Here is a 22,817-nt window from a genome sequence, read left to right on the forward strand (position 1 = left end):
TAGACTTCTTGGGTGAGGTTATAAATATTTTTATTGTTTGCCACTATTACTTGGGCTTTCTGTTAATCGCAGTTAACCACAGATATTTTTCATTACAGATGTAAATTATTTTTGAAATATACAAATTATTTTGTTAAAAGCCTAAGATAAAAGTCATGAGTATACTGTTCTGTAGGACAGTAAGGAGTACGGTATCTAATCTAACAACTTTATTTCAACAGTCTCTGCTGCCTGTGAATCTTTTTTTCTTTGATTCTCCTGGAACCAACTTCATCATTTTTTCGATTTCCCCATTAATGAGTCAATACATCTTTGATGTGTTTTCATTCTATAAGTTACATATGTACCTTTTTGAAAACTGTAGTTAAATAGCATTATGATTTCAAATTTTCTACTGAATTTCAAAGTGGCTTTCCACTTGAAGTTAATTCAACTCTTTTATTTACAGAATTCCTGTTTCCCTGTGGTAGAGGATGCAAAGGTAGAACATAGGGATGAGAGGAAAGACTAAGAAGCATCATACAGTATTTTCAGTAATTTCTAGGCTTGCTTAGTAGCTACTGGGTACCCTAAGGATTGCCCTGGCCAGTACAAAGCAGCCTTGAAGTGTGAAGTCATTATAAAGACTTTCCAAGAGCCTGTGTTCATTCAAGATTCTGATGATACAACTAGAAAAGCCTACAGTGGTTATCAGACATAGCAGATATCCTGAAGAAAAAAACAAAAAACTGTTGAGGCACCAAGTCTTGCTGGAAACAACCTATTTATCAATAATCAGTTATTACAATGGATTATTAAGGGCAACGCTCACTCATGTTTCCTTGGGAAACACGAAGTTTGAAGTTTTTATTTTTAAATGAACAATTAACAAATGGAAAGGACTAAAAAAGGTTTAATTCGAGGACTGCCTCTCAAAATTCTAGCTCCTTCCGTCTTAACACATGTCATTAACAGACTGTACTGAAATCCCATTTCAACATCAGGGAGACTGCTACTAATCTGGAACTTTTCTCCTGTGACCTTTTACTCTTGGATTGAATAATAATTCTCTATATATTTCAGAACACTTTGACATTTTCAAAGAGCGTCCTTCATTCTTTCGCTGTGTGTATTAACATCCCTGTAAGTTGGCAGGTGACGTTCGGAATCAGGATTTTGAATGCCTAGATCTTGGGATTCCCACAACTAAGAAAGCTGAATTGCAATGTTGGTTCTTTTTTGGAATCACCTAACCACTGTGGGCAAGGTGAATTAAAAGCCCTGGGCGCGAGACATGAATCCACCATTTTTTGTTGCTTAGTCACTTTGTGACTTATTTCTTTGCTTCTTAGATAAGCCGAAGAATTGAAGCCCTGCCTTTCCAGGTATTAGAATAATCAAGAGGCTGGACTTAGCATGGAGTTCAGCACACGGCGGCACTGCTTAAAACACAGCAATTAATCAACACTGGACTCCCTCCCCGGGAGCCCCCACGGAGACGCCCTGGGTGCCAGGGGGACAGAAGGCAGCGGAGAGGCCACCGAGCGGCTCACCCCGGTGGAGGGCGAGCCCCCGCCCTCCGGAAAGCCGCTCCGCTCGGCGCTCACTCCGCCCTCAGCCGGCCGGGGCGGGGCCGCCGTTCCCCTGGCAACGGGACGCGCTGCGAAAGACCCTCTGGAACTCCGTCCGGCTGCGCTGTAGCTCCGAGAGCAGACGCGGGAGGCCGAGTGGGAGCAGGTGCGGGACAAGCGGCCGCGCTCGCAGTGATCGCTGGAGGCGGTGGGCGCCTCCCGGGGCGCGCGTGTGGAGGTGGCCCGGCCTACCCGGGGCTGCGGAGGGACGCGCACGGGGAGCCGGCCGGTCCCGCGCCTACTCGGACGTCCCCGATGGCAGCCCAGGTGGCAGCCCGAGAAGCCCCGACTCTCCGCCTCACCCCGGGCGTCGGCTCGGAGGCCGCCGGCCTGGTGGAGTTGGAGGAGGAAGACGAAGACGAGGAGGTGGCGGCGGCCAGGAGAGCGCGGAGTTTTGCCCAGGACGCGCGGGTGCGCTTCGTCGGCTGCCGCCTGGAGCAGTTACTGGGCCTCCCGGAAGAGAAATGGAGCCGGCATTTGGAGAGTGAGGACAACCGGCAGGTTCTGGGGGAGTTTCTGGAGAGCCCCAGCCCAGCCTGCCTCTTCTTCAGCGTCGCCACTGAGGGGCGGCTCGAGGCGGCCCAACAGGTAAGGGGTGAGCGGACCCGGCCACACCCCGCGTCCAGCCTGACGGGCACCCGGGCGGGACTGGCCCGTCGCGCCTCCTTGGGTTCCTTCGGGACATGTATTAGGGCTCTTAAGAGTAAATAAATAAATAACTTCTATCAAGTGCCTGCCCCAGGAACCCAGGTGCGTCTGCTCTGCTGTTGAGCGGCTGTTGGTTAGTTTTCTAGAAGGTCAGCCTTTGAGCCTGCAAAAGCCGCGCGTTCTTTAGCTGCCTGGTGTTAGGCGCAAGGTGAATTCTCTGTGCCAGATAACTTTACTGTAAATCGTTCTTGGATCACTCTGGAGCCACATGTGGTGTTTGGCAGAGCCCAAATGGCTTGTCATGGCTCAGGCTGCCTGTCAACCACACTTCATCCCAGGGGATAATATTGATACTTAGTCTTAAAAAAAAAAAAAAAAAGGATTGCCAGCAGTCTTCGCTCAGGACAGTGTTTCTTTTTCCTTTTTTCAATTTGACTTCTAGTACACTTGAACGTTAACGAGTTCAGTATTTGTACTTCTACGAATACAGCATCTGTACTTCTACGAACACTTCTAGACTTTGAAGAGTTTGGAGCAAGATTTATTGTCTTGAGATACTTTGCTGTTACGTTGTAAAGTGGTACCATCATCGCTAGATGTGGTCGATTATAATGGCGGGGATCCCAGAGAAAAAAAAACTGGAGTTTTACCTTAGAATTTTATGAATTCCGAATTTTGTTTGTTTTGCTGCTCTCCTAGTTTTACTTTTAAAAGTTTGTCAGAGTAGACAAAGAGAACACTTTAGTATTAGGTTAAATAGTCATGATATCTGAAGAAATGACTTGGTAGTCATGAAAATGCTAGAATATCTTGATTAAACACGTCTTTTTTTTGCTTTGAGGGTAGTAATCAAATGTAACCTCTTGGTCTTTATCTCAGTTGGGCTTATTTCTAACAGGAAAAGGTTATACAAAAGAATAACCTTTGCTGAGATGGAAACATTTCTAATTTCTCGCTGTATTTGTTTTTAATTATGAGACTTTATGGTATATAATAATCTTCTGAAAGGTGATATTCCACACCAATAATACTGTGAAATTAGCTTTATAAAAGAAAAAAGAAAACTGTATACACGTTGCAGAGGCACAGTGGAACAATCTTATTTATAAAGGTAGGCAAGATGCCAGATTTTGTTTCTCATGCTTGCAATCCAGTTACAAGTTAGAGATAGTACATCTTGTTAACATGGAAGCTACATTGTGGGCTTAAAATAATTATGTTGCTCTTGTTTCAGATTCCAAGAGATGTAAAACATAAACTTGTTTATATTGCCAAGAAGACTACTGAAAACATTGGAGTAAATGACTTCTCTCAGACAGTTTTATTTGGCGAGTTACCTGCCTCATCTCTTGGACACGTAACTGCTTTCCTAGATGAGGTACTGGTCTATCCTTAATATTTTAATATTTAATTTATCTTCGTGACACTTGAAATTAATTCAGGATAACTGGCTATTAAAAAGAATGTAGCAGCTGGTCATCTCATTAGCCAGGTGGATGGAAAATGATAGCATTTAGATTGTTCCTGAAATGAGCTGATACTGATGCTGACATTCAACAGGTAGTAATTTGTAGGATCATCCTTTACCTCTTTCTTTCTAAATAATGGAAGGAAATTAAAAAGCAACTGGAATAGGCTTCTGCACTTGGCTAAAGTATTAAACTTCCTGTTCAGAGTTTAAAGATAGATATACACTTTGAAAAAGTGTGTTATCAGTTTTTACGATTCCTGTTAGTTTCTAAGTGCACTCCTGAGGTAATGGAAAAAGATAACAGACACAAAGTATTAGGAATGAGCGCCTTAAAATTCCTTTTCTCCCCTTCAGTCAGAGAAGTGCTCTCCAACCCATGTTACCGGCACTCCAATGTTCCTAAGAACCACTTAGGGGTTTTGGTAAAGGCAAACTGAGGCAGCAGGTCTGTAGTGGAGCTGCTGCTGTTTGTTCACAAACCAGCTTTGAGGAATAGCATACAAAATGACTGAATTTGGAAGAACCGGAGCAGTGGTTTTCAAAGTTTGCTGAAGATTAGCATCACCTGGGGAGCTAATGTAACTGCCCAGGTCACACATAATACCAATTAAATAAGAATGTCTCGGGGTGGGAGCCAGGCTGCAGTAGTGGTTAAAGATTCTCAGGTGATTCTGTGTGTGTGTGGGGGCGGGGGGGGGGGGTGTTCGTCACTCAGTGGTGTTCGACTCTTCGACCCCCCCATGGACTGGTAAAAGGCTCCTTTGTCCATGGAGTTCTCCAGGCAAGAATACTGGAGTGGGTTGTCATTCCCTTCTCCAGGGGATCTTCCCGACTGAGGAATCCGACCGGGGTTTCCTGCATTGCCGGCGGATTCTTTACCATCTGAGCTACCGGGGAAGTCCAGGTGATTCTAATGCACACCAAATTTGGGGAAACAGTATCACTAAACTAGGTCTCATTAGTCAAAGCAGTCTTGCCAAGACCGATATTTAATGTAGGAGTAATTGCCAACATACATATTTATTACTGAACATTTGTCAGACTCCGTCTTTCACACGTCTTCTACTTCCTGAGGCTCCTCTGCTTGCTTCTTGAAAAGTATTTTCAGGCCGTCTCTGGATTAGGTAGGGCTTCTCTCCCCCAACCTCAGTTCTACCATGGTTTCCCTCTATTGAGTTTCTATAGTGTTAGCTGATTTCCAGAAGACACTAGGAAGAGAGTTTTCTATCTTAAGCACTTGAGACAGTTTTTGTTATGTCACAGGTGTTCAGGAGATTTTTACTGAACTGAATCTGATGAAAGGGTTTCACATGGACTGTAAATGACCTTTGGTCACGGGAATCCAGGCTGCCATCAACTGGACTTACAAGTGCAAAGCTGCGCTCCTTATTGGAATGCTTTCTCTACCGTCTGTGACAAAAGATAGAAAACTCTTTGAGGCTTCTCTGACCTTTCTCTGCATAGCCCCCTGAAAAGTTTAAGTGAAACAGTACACTGCCCATGAGTTTATCTGTAGAAGACATAAAACATTCAGAACCTCATGGGTTTAGGTGGTTTGGGAAGATTCTAATTTATTTAATTTTGCTTGAGGATATGAGCATTGGGACGAAAAAAGTGAGGACATCACACTTTCGATGTCCCTTAGGTGTCTTTGTGGACAAGACTTAAATTCGGAATGAAGGGGCCCTAAGGCCTGGCAAGAACCCAAATTCTCTGTGGTCTGACCTCCCTGTGACCTCTCAACTCATTTCAGTCTCTGACTCCCGGCTTCCTTGTGAAGGTTCCTTAATTATTTCAGGCACACTGTAGCCCTGGGGCCTTTGCTCTAGCTGTTTCCTCATCTTCCCCAGAATCCACTCAGCCTACCCATTCACGTCTTTTTGCTCAAATCTCTCTTGTCTGTGAAGCCGCCCTCCAGATGAACAGGGATCTTTGAAGGGCCCGGACCCAGGGTCAGGCAAGTGAGGCACCCAGCTCAAGAGGAGAACTTCCAGGGAGGTGAGAAGAAACAAAACTCGTTAATCCAAGTTGAATAATAGTTTAAGGCAGTTTTTTGTGTGTGTGTTTTTTTTTTTTTTGGCCACACCACAAGACTTACAAGATCTTAGTTCCCTGACCAGGGATTGAACTCAGGTGCTAGCAGTGAAAGCATGGAGTCTTAACCACTGACTACCAGGGAATTCACTAAGGCAGTATTTTAAAAAATAAAAATTAATGCAAGTAAATCACTTTAAAAATAGGATCACTAAGAGTGCCATGCCAAGTCATATTGGAGCCTAAGGCAAAATATCAGTAACACTCATCTTTATTTAAAAAATGTCTATTTTTATCAGTTTGGGATTAACTTTTATTTAAAAAATATTTTAAAATATGATTCATCTTATTCAGTTGTTGAGCTTTCCTGGTAACTCAGGGATGAAGAATCCACCTGGAATGCAGGAGACTCAGGTTCCATCCCTGGGTTGGGAAGATCCCCTGGAGAAGGAAATGGCAACCCTCTCCAGTATTCTTGCCCAGAAAACCCCATGAAAAGAGGAACCTGGCAGGCTACAGTCCGTGAGGTCGCAAAGATTCAGACACAACTTAGTGACCAAACAACAGCACATCAAGTTGTTGCCTGTGGGTTTTTTGTGGCCTCTCATGTTTTGTTCCGTAGTGAGTGCCTTACTCGCCTTACCCCAGTCACGGCTCTTGCTCTTTCCTCGCTGTGTGCTTGCTCTCTGCGAGCCCGTGGACTGTAGCCTGCCAGGCTCCTATTCTTCAGGCAAGAATACTGGAGTGGGTTGCCATTTCTTTCTCCAGGGGCTCTTCCCAACCCAGGAAATAAACCCACGACTCTTGCGTCTCCTGTATTGGCGGGCAGGTTCTTTACCAGTTGAGCCACTGGGGATGAGTCCCAAACCCCCAAGATTCTGCCTGACACATAGTAAGAGTTAGGTAAGTTCTTGTTAAATGAATGAAAGGTAAATAAGGGCTAAAGGTATCCTCTTCTAAGAGACAAAACAGTGGAGCTGCAAGATATTTTTTAGAGGAAAAGTATTTGGTGTATGACCTCCGTTATCTCCATTTGAATTTTTTTGACATTTATGACAACTGCGGGCCTATTAGCATACAAATTCCCAAGTGTCCCTTTGGGCTTTTCACTTGGAATTTGTATGCTAACAAACCCACAGGTGTCATTTGTTCCTTTAGTCAATGCTTTTTTATTACCTACTTGGTACCACTGACAGAACACACTTGGCAGTTAGTGATGACCTTTCTGCCCTCAGAAAGCATGCAGTCTAACTAGGGAGGCAGACAGCTGAACAAACAGGGATACGGCGTGGTGGGCATTGTGGTTTCAGCAGGATGCTGAACATCTTACAGAGTTGTCAGGGAAGGTAGGAAGTCTCAACTTGAATAGGTTACAGGTCTTGATTTGCCTGAGTTGGTTCCAGTCTCCTCTGTTACAGATCAGATGACATCTGCTGATTCTTAGTGTTCATTTTTACTCTCAAAAGCATCCACAGTTGTATGGTAAATTATTTGTTGAAGGTAAATCATTGTAAATTATTTGGTAAATTGTTTGTTGAAGGTCAGGGAGCAGTAGCTAGGTGTGGAGAAGGGATGAAGTGAGAAGCAGTGCAAAGGCCCAGAGGTGAGGAAATGCAAATTGCATTTTTAAAAAAACAAAGTACATTAGTACAGTTAGACTGGGGAAGAAGAACTAGAGGGTGGTGAGAAATAAAGCTGGAAAGGCTGGTTAGAAAATTAACACCCCTGCAACTTTTTCATCCAGGTGGTTGCCATCAAAGCCAATTGTCAAACCCACATCCATGTATTTATTGAAAGATGATAGTGGTTATGCACGTTCTCTGAAGGTGCATAATAAAATTAGGACAGATTTCATTTAAAAGTTTGAAATCAAATGGGCCCTTTGTGACTTGCATTCCAAACTAATTAACTACTATCTTTCTGGGTACTTTCTGGTACATTAAGAAGAAAAACATTTAATGCAAGGATTGGTGAATCGGTGACTAAATCAAGGACCAAAGAGGGACTATGTTACTGAAGTAGTGATTGGGTTGAAAAGTGTTGAGGGAATTTTCCAGTGTTGTGGTTCTTATACTGGAGTAAATTAAAGGGATGGACCAGGTGTTTGAACAGAAGATGAGAAAAAGTCATTTATGACTTCATATTTATTTTTTTCTCCTTTAATGACCTAATATACTGTAATTTATATTCAATGTTGTATAGTCTTTGAAGTTTGACACAGGTATACACTGATAAACAGTAATTTATGTTGATAGGCTAGGCTCTCCCAAACTTCTCTTCCCAGCCCTGATCTTTCTCCTGAACTTCAAGCTTGGACTTCCACCACCCTACTGGACATGACACTTACTGTGTAATAGACATCTCAGATCTAATGTGTGCAAAATTTTACTCCTGATCTACTGTTCAATATAATATGTGTCCCTATATGCTATTATTTTAACTATATTATGTAATTTAGCAGAAGTGTTAAAAATGTCATGCAGTTATTTAAGTATTATGTTGACCCATATCTTGAAAGAAACAATAACTGTAAATGTTTCTCAAGCCAGAATGAAAATATGATTTGGCTCTTAGAATTGGTGTCTGGACCACATTCCTATACATTTCAATTTAATAAGTCTAGCAGAAGCCTAGGCTCCTGTATTTTGAAGTTGTTGACCAGGTAATAGTCTCTACTGATTTAAGAACTGTTGTTAAAAGGAAGATGCCAGTTTCAAAGAAGGATAAAGAAAGTGAGTAAAGAGAATGCCAGCAGACTTTTTTACCTATGATTGTATATCCACTAGTAAACATGTCCAAATTACTTTGGTTCAGAGAAAGTTTGGAGGTTTTTTTTATAAAGCATAAAACCTAGACAGAAAACTTCCAGCTAAAAAAAAAAATGCAGATTAATTGAATTCCTTTGTATGTGCTTGTTGCTAAGGAGGTTTATTTTCACTACAGAGCACATCCCAGGTCAACTTGTTTGAAATGATGTTCATGGAGATACCCTAGCCCTCTGCTTAACTGCTCTACAAAGCATGTGGCTCAGAATTGCATAACAGTTTTATCTATAGCTTATGACACAAATATTTAATTTTAAAAGAAGTTGGTCTTGTCACAGAACAGTAAATAGAGTGAAAGTTTGAAATAGTATCCAGTAAACTGGAAGTGTTGAAGAACCGGAATTATCCCTATCCCTGACTTTTAGAAAAAGCTGTTGATACTGGGAATTGAATCTAGAAAGCAGTTGTTCAGTGGGTCAGTGCACGGGCAGCTCAGCAAACCTAAGTCTTCAGTCTCGTTTCCAAAGCTCTTCATGCACCGCCCCCTGCTTTCCTCACAGACCCTCTCCTTGGGGGGTGCTGGCTCCAGTTTCAAGGAGGCCAGACTGGAACTTTCTCAGAAGCAATGTACTCCTTTAGCCTTCAGTGATTTTGCATCAGTGTTCAGGTTTCTACCTGCCCTACTCGTTCATCTTTAAGATTTAAACCGCATATCAGCTTTGCTGGCAAGTCTTCCCTAATACCCCTCCCAGTCAGAGATGGGTGTTTTTCCTGTGTTTTCCACATGACAGGAACATGTGCCTCTCACGGAAGTTCTGACCCTCAGAGCTCAACACACTACTTTTGTTTGTTTGTTTGTTTTTATTGAAGTATAGTTGTATTAATTTCTGCTATAGAGCAAATTCAGATATATATAGAGAGCAAGATTCAGATATATATGTTCTTTCCCATTATGGTTTATCTCAGGATATTGAGTATAGTTCCCTGTGCTCTACAGTAGGGCTTTATTGTTTATGCATCCTCTATATAGTAGTTGACATCTGCTGATCTCAAACTCCCCATACATTTCGCCCCAGCCCTCCTCTGCCTTGGCAACCACAAGTCTGTTCTCTGCCTGGGAGTCTATTTCTGTTTCATAAGTTTAATAAGTTTATTTGCATTCTATTTTGGAGTCCACATATAAGTAATACTACATGGCATTTGTCTTTCTCTTTCTGACTGAATTCACTTAGTATGATAATCTCTAGGTCCATTCATGTTGCAAATGGCTTTATTCCATTCTTTTTTATGGTTGAGTAGTATTCCATTGTATATACACATACCACATCTTCTTTATCCATTCATCTGTAGATGGACATTTAGATTGTTGCCACCGAAAGACACTATTTCTTGCTAATCTCCTAGCTCAAGAAGTAGTGGGTACAAAGCAGGAAAATATAATACAATCTGGACATATTTGTTTTATCCCCATTGGAAAATGAACTGAATTTTCAGTTTGTAGTTAACTAGAGGATTGTGTTCTCAAAATCAACTTTAAAAAGGTAGGCTGTTTTCTAAGCATTTTAGCTGATGGAAATTTTATGGCTAATGCTGAAAGTCTAGACAGACTGTGTCAGAAAGAAATGTTTACAATTAGTACATATTGGAAAAGAATGAGGAAGCAAGAAGAGACTAACTTCACGAACTCAACAAACTATCATTACTTAGCATATGCTGGGCTTTGGGAACACAAAAAATAACTTTGGAGGTTTCCCACACATATAGTTTCATTGATATTCCCTTAATTCATTCAACTTAATGGTTGAAGGAATTCCAAAAAAAGGTTCATATGATTTAATAAATATCTTTCTATCAAAATTTAATCCACTGGGGTGTCCCTCAGAGCTGGACAAGATTAATTTGCTTTTGCCTCCATGTGATTCAAGAAGATTTTTTTCTATTAGTACACCTGCCAATGTGTTCAATTTGCACTAAGAAAGCAGTTTACTTACTTGACATGATTTTGCTTATTTCATACAGGGTCTGAGTTACTGGGAGCCTCCATAAATGTTTGATAAATATGTAAATGAATGAACAAGCAGTGTAGTACTTCCACTTTGAATTTGTCTAATTGGTTAAGTCTAAATGGGTCACTGACTTTGTCATTTGTTTGTAGATTTGATGTCACAGGAGGACATTTATGAAATTGAAATTGAGTGGTTTAGTTGCCAATCTTGTGTAACAAAATCTTTGAAGGAGGAAGTTGTCTGTAAATTAATTTTTCTGCTGCTTAAAATGTTTTTCTTTCTCTAGATTTTAGTGCCAATTGTTTCTAATAAGAACAACCATAAATCCTGGTCATGCTTTATTTCACAAGACATGGAACATCATATAGAAGTCATGAAAAGTAAAATGCATATTTTTAGGGGCAAAATGTTGAGAAGAACTCTTCTACCAATTCCCACTATTGCAGGAAACATTGACCTACATCAGAAATATTCAGAGACCAGGTACGTAATGATACAGTTTACCCAAGATATCAAAATGGAGAGCTGATATACCTACTTAATATCACACCCCTGTAACACCCCCATGTTAGCAATATAGGAATATTATTGTAATGATAGCACATTTTAAAAATAAAAAAAATAGTTATTAAAATACTAAGTCCTGTCCTTAGTCAGATGAAATGATTGATTTTTGTATTATATTATTAATCATTTCAGTGTTTGCAGACTGGAGCCAAATGAAAGGAGAGTACTCCATGCAATTGAATCAGTGGTTATTAAATGGTCACATCAAATCCAAGAAATCATAGAGAAAGATTCAGTGCAACCTTTGCTAAATGGTCTTCACTCAAATCCTCAAACTGAACTGGATTTCTGGACGATGAGAAGAGAGAACCTATCATGCATTTATGATCAAGTAAGTAGAGAGCCGTAGAAATTGCTTGTCAGTTGAATTAGCAAAGTCACTTGTTGAATTTGGTGCCCCAAAGCAGTGATTTCCAATAACTTTAAAGGTTTAACACACTGTCTTTGAATGACTTACTCAGTTCTTACTGCAAAATTCTCTATAGTATGCATTCTTAAAATTAATGGGTATTAAAGCTGAATTTGCCTTTTTGAAAATATTTTGACAGCATATGAGTAATTGGAAACACTTTGTGGCATAGGAAGTGTGGTTCCCAAGGGAAATGTTGAAGATTTTTATGATTTAATTAATCTAGTTGATATAATTGATTTGGGAAAGGAGTAGGCTTTGCTTAGTGGAGAGATGCAACTTTAGAAGAACGAACTGGTTCCTCTGCTACTGTTTGCGTTAGAAGTTATTCAGTTTAATGTTCTAAAAACTAAGACATTCATTCACATGTTCACCTATCTCTTAGAGATTTTTCTGAAACAGATTTTATATGGAAATTTATTATCTTACATATATAATAAAATGTAAGTTAGGTTTTTAAAAAGTCAAATAAAGACCTATAAATGTAAAATAAAATACAAGCTTAAGGAAAAAATGTTAATTTTAAAAATTATTTTCAACTTGAAACCAGGTACGTCTTTGAGTGTTAGATACTGTGTGTATTGTGCATTAATGGAATACAATTTAAATTTTTTTGCAGAATGCATTTATTTAGTCATTAATCTAGGTTATATATATATCTCAATTTAGCTTCAGACTCCTGTTGTCCTCAAAATGGTTAAGATCCTGAAAAATAAGCAAAGCAGCTATTTTCCAACATTGAAGGACATTTTCATGGCTGTGAAAAATGGTAAGACTCGTGTTCCTTGGCCTGGATCAGTGTCCCTCCTGATCTGACTGTTTGCTCAGCCTCCTTCTACCCTTGGTATGCTCATGAAATGATTGCACTTGACTCTTCTAATGGTAAATCCACCTTAATCATCTACGATTTATTCTTCAGCTATTAGTAAACCATTTAAGTACTTACTAAAGAGGATCTAGAGTGAACTTTTCAGTGAGTGTGCCTGTGTGAAGGGAAAAGGCTTTTGGTATTTATCAGGAAGCAATTGAATGCCCAGCATGGATATTATCTAATCAACAGTTGGGCTGCAATTAGTCCAGTTATTCCCCAGTAGAATCTCCGAATTTGCTTACGTTCCACCATTTATTTAACTCCTAAGAATGCAAAATCATCATTGAAGATTTAACACCCAGAGAGGAGGGTTTGTTTGTTGAATTTCCAACAGATAATACATGCACATTGTTTAAAGCCAGAAATTATAAGATGGTATTTATAATTTAAAATATAAAAGTGCAAATTCTGCTTATCTTTTCAGTACCCAGTTTCAGTCTCAACCAGGAGTAATCCCCTCCATAGTTTTTTGATTTCTGTTCATGTTTCTTTAGGCATGTGTAAGCAAATATGGATATGATCCATGATTCTAAAGTTTTAAATGATAAAATTGTAAGATAGCATGGCCCCATAGCTGGTTTTTGTTTTGTTTTTTTGGCTATGTGCACAGCTTGTGGGATCTTGGTTCCCAGACCAGAGACTGAACCCAGACCCTCAGCAGTGAAAGCAGAGTCCTAACCTCCAGACCACCAGAGAACTCCTGTTTTTGTTTCTGACATCAGAGAATTATTTTTAAATTTTTAATGTGTAATACATGGAAGGTCAGAAAATACTTAAAGTTTACTTTGAGGAAGTTATGCTAACTCTTTAGGCTTTTCTCCATAAACTGTTGTCTTAAGGCCTCTTTTCAAACAGAGGGGAATTAGATCTGAGTTTCTGCCCCAGATCCACTCAGTACACTATCTTTTTGCGGAGTCTCTGGTTTCCATTGGCCAAATTGGCATATTAAAACTTTGTTTGCAAATTGTTGCAAGGATTGAAACACTGTTTCGAAACGCTAATACCACTGACACTTTGGGTGGGGTAATTCTTTGTTGTGGGGAACCGCCCTATGCATTGCAGTATATTTAGCAGCATTGCTGGAGTCTACCCACTACCCCCATGCCCATTATGACAAAAAGAAAAAAAAAAAAAAAAAAACTTAAGACATTGCCAAATGACCCCCAGTGGTGAAGACCTCCCCTGGCTGAAATCCACTGAACTGAAGATTTGATATACAGTACAAAGTACCCAGCTTCCTTGGTGGCTCAGTGGTAAAGTGTCCACCTGCCAATGCAGGAAATGCAGGGGACGTGGGTTTGATTCCTGGGTTGGGAAGATCTCCCAGGAAAGGATATGGCAATCCAATATTCCTGCCTGGAAAATCCCCTTAACAGAGGAGCCTAGGTGGGCTACAGTCCATGGGGTCGCTAAAGAGTCTGACATGATTTAACAACAAGTACAGAGTACTAGGCACACAGTAAGTGTACCCTCCATAAACAGAAGCTGCTTGTGTTTTTTTCTGTTAGTAAGATTTAACATTTTCTTTGGCTACAAGGTCTGCAGGAATAAATCCCAGGGATCCTTAGAACCTTATGAACATACAGCCTAGAGATTCAGGGAAAAAACACTTTGAGGAGAGCAAGTGGCCCAAAGCCGTTGTTAGAAGGCCCTCCCCAGCGATTTACTGGGGGCTCTGTAAAGTCACTAGATATGCTTATCACATTTTAAGGTCACTTTACCTATTACATGCAGTTACTTGATTTTGAAATTAATATTGAAAACACACTCATTTCAGAACATGAGTGCATCTGGGATAAAAATGGTTCCTGGACCCTCTCTTTCATCCCAGGTCTTTGTTAGGTGGACAGATATGAGTTACTTGTCAAGTAGAGTACTGTGAGTGGGTAGATATCTGATTCCGACAGCTAAAAAAAAAAAAGTGTAGCAGGTTATTTTGTTTTTAATCTCTAACAGGAGTATTTCGGGATACACAAGATAACAAGAATTTAGTTTCCTTCATATCCTACTTTCATAGGAGATGCCTTTCAGTTAAGCAAAAGTATTTGTAGCCTCAGGAGTAAAATGGAGTCTGATGGAAATCTATTTAGGGCCATCAAAAGGGCCAGTTTTAAGAGAAAATTTGAATTAGATTAAGCAGTAATTAGTAATAGTTAACTATTTAAATTTTTTTCATATAGCTTTAAAAAATATACCTATTCCAACATGCTTAACAATTTTTTAAAATTTATTTTTAACTGAAGGATAATTTCTTTACAGTGTTGTGTTGGTTTCTACCAAACATCAATATGATATGCTTAATAATTTTTAAATTTGAGGTAAAATTCTAAAGAGTACAGTTCAGTGGCATTTAGTGTATTCACAGTATCCTGTAACTATTGCCTTCGTCTATGTCCAAAATATGTTCATCACCCATGCCTCAAAGTTTCAATAGTTATATTTTGATTAATAATGTAATAGAAAATTTTTTAGTCATTGTATAAGTTACTCTCATAAGATAGAAGAATGAAACAATAAATGATTAAGTTGTGCTGGTAGCAAGTACCTAGGAGGAATTAAATCCTGCTGATGAAGCTTGTGAGTCTTCAGTCACAATTTGCTTGTGCTGTGAAGGTGAATATTGAATATGCCCAGGCTCTTTGGAAGGGTTCTTACAGCCAGACAATATGTGAAGCTTTTCCTAACCTGTCATGTGTCAATTGTAGGATAAATAATCTAAAAAGAGGCAACATTTAAGTATAACCATGTTGTTTTGCATCATTGTCTTGAGCTTGTGAAGTGAATTTAGATAGAAGAGACTGCCTCACATTAATGGTGGTTTCCTTTCAGCTCTGCTCGAAGCCCAAGATGTGGAACTTTACCTGAGACCCCTGAGGAGACACATTCAGTGTCTCCAGGAGACGGAATTCCCACAGACCGGTGTATTAATTGCCCCGTTATTTCATACCATCTGTCTGATCTGGAGTCATTCCAAGTTTTATAATACCCCTGCTCGGATTATAGTTTTATTGCAAGAGTTTTGTAATCTCTTCATTGACCAGGTATGTAGCATGAAAAAATAGAGTCAATGAGAATTATTGCCATGTGGTAGGTTTTACTGGGGTTTTTCTAGTGGCTCAGCAGTAAAGAATCTGCCTGCAATGCAGGAGACCAGATTTGATCCCTGGGTTGGGAAGATCCCCTGGAGAAGGGAATGGCAACCCACTCCAGTACTCTTGCCTGGAGAATCCCATGGGCAGAGGAGCCTGGTGGGCTACAGTCCCTGGGGTTGCAAAGAGTCCAATACAACTGAGCGACTATCGCTTTCACTTTTAAGTTTTATTACATCAATGAGGAATGAATAAATCCAGTTAGAGATCACTTTATTCCTCTTTTTTCAGAGAGGACTTTATGGTAACAAAGGCCAGGTGATCTTCTATCCTAAATGGCAAAGGAGCACTAGAAATAACTTAAATACAATCGCAGGACAGGTTGTTACTGGATTCTGTTTGTTTAATACCCTACCTTTCTTCAGAGATTTAAGGTAGCTTCTAATACAAGGCACACATGTGTAGTACTTTCTTTGTATCTTTCCTTTTGGTTTCCATGGAAACACAGGCTGAGGGAAGACTTTTGGAAAGTAAAGTAAGAGAACATGGTGGAAGCAAGAATGATCGTCAAAAAAATAGTAGTCGAATTAAAAAAATTTTGATTCATGGGTGACCTTTAAAAATATCTTACTTATAATTGTTTCTCTACTCTTTGCTTATATTACAAAATATTTTTAAAAATTAGACTGCTTCCTCATCCAGTGGAAAGTTTTAATTCCTCTTGTGTCGATAATATCAGCATTTCATAATTTCAGAGCTAAAAGATACTGGAAGGACGTATCATCTAGTGATTCTCTAAGGGTATGTGTGTGTGTGTTTAAGTCTGCTTGAGTTGCTATAACAGAATTCCACAGGTTGGGTGGCTTTATTTTCAGAAATGGCTTTCTCACAGTTTTGGAGGCTGGGAGAACAGTCCAGGTTCCTGCATTGGTGTATTCTGACCCGTGTTCTTTCTGGCTTGCGGATAGCTGCCTTCTCTCTCTGCCCTCACGTGATAGAAAGATCTTCCTCCTCCTCTTGTAACAGAACCACAGTCCTATCAGATCAGGGTCCACCCTCCTGTCCTCATTTAACCTGAATTATCTCCTGAAGACTCCATCTCTGGATAGTCACATTGGTGGTTAGGGCTTCAACACAGGCACTGTTTCAGAGGGTATGGCATAGTTCAGTCCATAGCAGGGTCTATATCAGGGTGTGGGTCTGAACCCCTGAGGGGCTTTTGTAAAATGGATGCCAGAGAATCAGAATCTGTGCTTGTGGCTTAGCCTTTGTGTTGCTAAGAACGCCTCTTAGGAGAGTCCCTCACTTCTACCTGTAACTGGCGAACCGAAACAGAAAGAAGGGCCTAAGTTCACATTAACTGGAAAGTCTAAGTGTGCAAAGACTTGAGGATTAGCATTCTCCAGGAGAATCAGATGGTAATTTCAAAGCTCCACTTTGCTCATTTGTGTTTAATTGACTCAATTCTTAGCCTCTCATCACATGTAAGTAAGGTGGCTTTTGGTAGCACTAAAGGGATATTCTGCTACTAGAAGAACTTCCCTGGAAAGAGACTGACTTTGCTTTTAGTTCTGGACCAATGGGTTTTATGATGGATAGGGAATCCTCGCATGTTGCAGTCCATGGGGTTGCAAAGAGTCGGACACGACTGAGCAACTGAACTGAACTGAAAACATTTTACTTTCTCTTCTGGAGCAACCCTGTGGCCAGGAAAATAGGATATTTTAGACAGATCTGGATCACTAGCTCAGGGAAGGGTGGACATCTATGATTGACCTATTAAATCCCCAGTCTAGTCTAATGCTTCTCTCCTCATGACTCATATTGAAAATTAAAAAATTTTATTGCACAGTGGGGTAAGTTGGAGGAGATTGGGAACCCTGAAAATCTGCTCATAGTCAAGGCAAGCAGCTCGGAGTTTCTGCTGCCCAGGCCCAGCACTTTGCTGTCCTAAGCATTCAAGAGAAGGATGTTGTAGGAGAAACTGGTTGGGGAATTGGGTTCCACTCCAATCTCTGATACTTTCTCAGATGAATTAACTGAAACTTGAAAGATATCATTTGCTCAACTTCCTTGAAATTTAGGGGGACAAATTAAAGTACAGGTCTTCTGACCTGCAGTTTAGAGTTTTGGGAGTGTAAGATTGAGGTAGGGATGTGGGTGTGTGGGGGTTTATTCTCTCTCAGAGGGGGTTCTCCTCTCTGCTTCTAACTAGATAGAATGGTATACGCAAAGGTCTTTGGACTCAGACCAACCAAGATTCAGATCTAACTGAACCATTTTAGAGGAGAAGGGAATGCTACCCATTCCAGTGTTCTTGCCTGGAGAATTCCAGGGACAAAAGAGCCTGGCAGGCTATAGTCTATGGGGTCACAGAAGAGTCAGACATGACTGAGCACACAGTGGAGTTAAATCACTTCTCTGAGCCTCAGTTTCTGCCCTTGTTCATGGGCTGTTGTAAGAATCAAAGGAGAGAACCTAAATGAAGTGCTCAGTGCAACATTTAATAGAAATCAGTAAAAGTTCCAAACTGTTGACTTGCAGACTAGTTGCAGCTCTTAATTGGAGGTAACCTGTCAGTTTCTTGCTTTATTTTAGTGTCTCTTCTGGCTTCATTCTATTTCTGTTTCTCTGTTGTGCAAACTCAGTTTTGCTCTTTTGTTAAGTGAGCGCACTGGGCCCTAATGGACACATCTCATGTGAAAGGCTTTGATCCCCACTGTGGTTTTAACAGCTGTGACCACAGCTTCTCCCAAACCCCTTTTGAGGATCCACATCTCATTTTGAGAATGATCCAAACTTTTACTGCAAAGCCCTGTTAGTGCAGAAACCTCAAAGATTGTCAATCATTTTTATAGGTGGCTTGCAAAGAGCCCAGGTTACCTGTAAGCCTGTTAACCTATTATCCCTGACCCCTGGTCAGTGTCCGTGGTCAAAGTTTGCCAAACTCCTGAGGAAATAACCTTGCTTCCCTTGTTCCTTAGTTACTATTCCTGGCTTATGTCCAAAGGTTTAGTTTACCCAATTTCCTAGATTCTCCAAGTAGACTTTGTAGTAGATCTGCCCCAACATGTAAGGAATAAAAAATGACCAATGAGTAAACATTCATACCTGGGTTCTCTGAAGAGCTAACCTCTACAACACCCATCACCACCTCCAGTTTGTTGTCCAGTTGATTTTTAATGCCTTTTTAATGCACAGTGTATATGTGCATGGTCAGTTAGCTGTGTGCGACTTTGTGCAACCCCACGGACTGTAGCCCACCAGGCTCCTCTGTCCGTGAGATTTCCCAGGCGAGAATACTGGAATGGGTTGCAATTTTCTCCACCAGGGAATCCTCCCAACAGGATCAGGGGTCAAACCTGTGTCTCCTGTGTCTCCTGCATTGGCAGGTGGATTCTTTATTACTGTACCACCAGGAAAGCCCCAGCAAGCACTGTATAGTTTGTTTTATTTGCCAGAATTCTTCTAAGCCCTTTACAAAATTCTATGAATTTAATCTTCTAGCGGCACTATGATATAGGTACTATTTATTAGTAGATCCAGCTTATATTAAAACAAAAACAAAAACACCCAAAGTCCAGAAAGAATAAATAGCATGCCCAAGGTCATCCAGCTTGCAAGAAAGAGCTCTTACCTGTTATGTTATGCTCCATAGTTTAAAATAAGTTTTTATTTCTAATTACCATGTAATATTTGGTATACTAGTTATTTGGTATACTAGTGATATCTGTAAAATATTGTATGAAATTTATAATGGAAGTAGTCCTATAATTCCATCCCTCTCAAATTCAGCATTAAAAGAATTTTCCTTACTAATACATTTTATCATATAATTCTTTTTTTTAATATCTTCTTGAAAAGTTTAATTTATTTTTATTGGATAAGTAGATTACTTCCAGCCACTTGTATTATAAACAATATGTAGACAACAACTTTATACGAAAATCCTTTTTCCTTAACTTGGATAATCAGCTTAATATAAATTCCTGATGTTGCTTAAGGGCTATAATCTTTTCATGACTCTTGAACAATATTTGACATATACAAATTATTTTTAGAAGCTTATGTTAATTGCATTGCTATTATTATGTGTAACCAGGTTTACTGTAATTCACCAGCTTTTAGCATTACCATTTTTTAAAAATTTGATGTGATTTGTGGGTATAGAATTATACCATGTTGTTCCTTTAATTTTGTGCTTTGCGCAATTTGTGTGGTTACACATTTTATGTGTCTTTTATAATTTCCTTAGGTAGTTTTTATGTACTTTGTGAATCTATAGACTTCAGTGTGTTTATGAAACATTTGAACCCTTGAACCCTTAGCTTATTATCAGAAGTCATAAGCTGGCATTCTGTTGACTGTGTTTGGCCAATGGATCAATGCAGTGTGTTTGTTTTGCATAGTATTTTGAAATTTTTATTTAAAAATATGTTGCTAGTGCTTAAATTAATTAGGTCTTATTTAGATTCCAGCATTCCAGCCTCCACTGAAAAGTCAGGTCTCCGTTGGTTCTTCCATCCCCATTGGCACAGTCAGCTGCTAGAGCTTCAGGTACCCCTTTAGATGGGCCAGGTGCTGTCCAGGTGACCTTGGGCTCCACCATCCACTGTTGTTCCTGATCTTCTTCACTCATTTTCCTTGTCTGCCTGATCTTTCTAGGCATTCCAGGCACGGTCAGAAATCCTTTGTTGCTTTAAAAGCAAATGTGTTTCTCTTTACTTGTTTTCTAACAGTGACTGTTAACCTAGTCATTTAGGCCAGACATATAAAAGGCATCATCTGACCACCTTGGATAATGGCACAGTAATGGTGTCTTATCTTAGTGCCTTGCTTTTCTTCCATGGTTACCTAAGTCTGCTCCCTGTTCGTTGCGAGTCATTTCCACTCTAGGCCCTCCACCCTGTTCTACAGCTTACTTAGTGTCCCTCTTGGGGATGTTCTTATTCACAAGATCCTAGATGACAAAGAGTTTTAAGTCTGCAAGGTTGAGCTTGGAAAAGGATGGTAGAATTAAGTCCATAAAATCACATAAATCAGACGAAAAAGCTGGGAGACAGGCATCAAACTAATACAACATTGTAAATCAACAATACTCCAACGTAAAATAAAAATTAAAATTTAAAAAATGCTATCATTGATAAATTCATTAATTGATTCCTACTGATAAAATAAACTGGTTAATCATTTTTTGTTTTATAAGGCTTTGGACATGGAACCAGTTCATCCTAAATCCGGTGGTTTTTTGCTGGTCTGTGCTAATACTCTTGAGCATGAGGAAGTAGAGCTGGTTTGGTTGGGTGTGCTCCAGGGAGAACTGTAGGAAGCAGAAGAGAATCTTGAGGTTCACTTCATTCATCTCTCCTCCTTTTGTAAATAAGGCCACTGAGACCCTCTGAGAAAACAAAAGCAGTTAGTGGTCTCCAACTGGGCCACGGCCAGGGCTCTTGCCTCTGCTGACTCTTTTTCCGTTTGCATAACCTCCTGGCACTTACCAGGTGGCTCAGTGGTAAACAGTTCTCCTGCCAATGCAGGGGACGCAGGTTCCATCCCCTGGGTCAGGAAGATCCCCTGGAGGTGGGCATAGCAGCTCACTCCAGTATTCTTGCCTGGGAAATCCCATGGTCAGAGGACCCTGGCAGGCTATCGTCCATGGGGTCACAAAAGAGTCGGACATGACTTAGCGACTCAGCAGCAGCCCAAACCTGCTGCCCAGCGAAAGGGTATAGACTGGTTTTCTGATCTAGGATGTTGGGTACTGTGTCCTTGATGTAGGAGGTCTAATTCACCAGTGGGCTCTGTGAACAGAAAGCTGATTGCCATGGTTGTCTCATCTATGTGAGGGTCAGGCAGGAAGCACAGGAATGAATGTAAGGATGGCTTGCCCAAAGGGAGGCTACTTCAGATGTTGATAATTAGGTCATGGAGGGTTGCCGAATCACACTGCAATGGAGTCAGCACTGTGTAGATTCTTTAGCTTCCTAAAAGGACACATTTACTATAAAGAATACATATAGATAAAGGCCTATGGAATCCCTAACCCATACCAATGTGCAGACTCTTACAAAACTCAAATTACTGAGGGATTCCTGGGAGTTCTCATCCCTGTTGTGTGAAATATTAGCAACCTTTCAGTTCAGTTCAGTCGCTCAGCTCAGTCGTGTCCGACTCTTTGTAACTCCGTGAATCACAGCACGCCAGGCCTCCCTGTCCGTCACCAACTCCCGGAGTTTACTCAAACTCATGCCCATCGAGTTGGTGATGCCATCCAGCCATCTCATCCTCTGTCGTCCCCTTCTCCTCCTGCCCCCAATCCCTCCCAGCATCAGGGTCTTTTCCAATGAGTCAACTCTTCACACGAGGTGGCCAAAGTATTGGAGTTTCAGCTTCAGCATCAGTCCTTCCAATGAACACCCAGGACTGATCTCCTTTAGGATGGACTGGTTGGATTTCCTTGCAGTCCAAGGGACTCTCAAGAGTCTTCCCCAACACCACAACCTTTAGGGAGAAGTTAATTTTCCATACAGGCCTGAGTGAGAAATATGAGTATAGATTGGGATTCTATCGCCAGAGTTGAAGGAACTCAGTAGGCTTTTTAGACACCAAGTGAATGATTTTCTTACTACTTTACACATTTATGTCTCTGAGTCTATATTCTGGTAGAACTGTAGCCACTGCATGTAAAACTGTAGCCATTTATGGGAGAAGGAGGAAAATACATCTGCATTTAGAAATCATTTCTTCAATTGACTGTTGAACCCAATGGCTTTTATTACATTCTCCACTGAGATCTGTTACAGCTTTCTAAACAACTGTTGAATTAAAGGCATGCAATTTTACCTTTAATTTATATGAGGTGAAGATGCATCGGGCTTAGAATTTATAGGTTTTTGGTTTTTATAGGTTTAGGTTTAGGTTTTCCCTAAACAGGGAAATTGTGAAGGTTCATAACAAACAGGAGAAAGGGAAGAACTGAATGATGGTACTATGAGAGCTGCTCCATGAATCTGTTGGTTTCTCTTTAATCGTTCTCATCTTTGCCTTTCAACTACTCAAAATCAGTTCAAGTTGCTGTAGCTCAGCTAGATTTTATGTCCTGTAATGAGCCCCCAGAAGAGAAGTTTGTTAATCTAAAAAAATTGCCAGTGGTATAATCACCTGTGTCAGCTCTTCCTCACCTTTGCAAGTGACCCTGTGCTGCCAGGTAACATGACCATATTTCTAAAATACATGCTCTCATAGGTTTCCCCTCCTGGCTTCTACATTTCTTTATATTAAAAAGAAATTGTGCAGAATATTTGCAGCCTCAAATAGCCATGCAAATTGTGATTACACAGTTGTTTT

At 40.4% G+C, this 22,817-nt stretch overlaps 1 protein-coding gene across 1 annotated transcript in view; it reads left to right on the forward strand.

Annotated features, from left to right (window-relative positions):
* The first annotated feature begins 1,578 nt into the window (after positions 1 to 1,578).
* Positions 1,579 to 22,817, forward strand: part of DNAH11 (dynein axonemal heavy chain 11) — a 385,020-nt gene continuing 363,781 nt past the window's right edge. The window contains exons 1-6 of the mRNA XM_043462325.1: positions 1,579 to 2,198; positions 3,493 to 3,636; positions 10,821 to 11,017; positions 11,234 to 11,432; positions 12,180 to 12,279; positions 15,211 to 15,422. Of these exons, the coding sequence (XP_043318260.1) occupies positions 1,866 to 2,198; positions 3,493 to 3,636; positions 10,821 to 11,017; positions 11,234 to 11,432; positions 12,180 to 12,279; positions 15,211 to 15,422 (1,185 nt within the window). The 5' untranslated portion in view covers positions 1,579 to 1,865. The remainder of the gene's footprint in view (positions 2,199 to 3,492; positions 3,637 to 10,820; positions 11,018 to 11,233; positions 11,433 to 12,179; positions 12,280 to 15,210; positions 15,423 to 22,817) is intronic.

Source organism: Cervus canadensis, chromosome 3, assembly GCF_019320065.1.
Source record: "Cervus canadensis isolate Bull #8, Minnesota chromosome 3, ASM1932006v1, whole genome shotgun sequence".
NCBI lineage: Eukaryota > Metazoa > Chordata > Mammalia > Artiodactyla > Cervidae > Cervus > Cervus canadensis.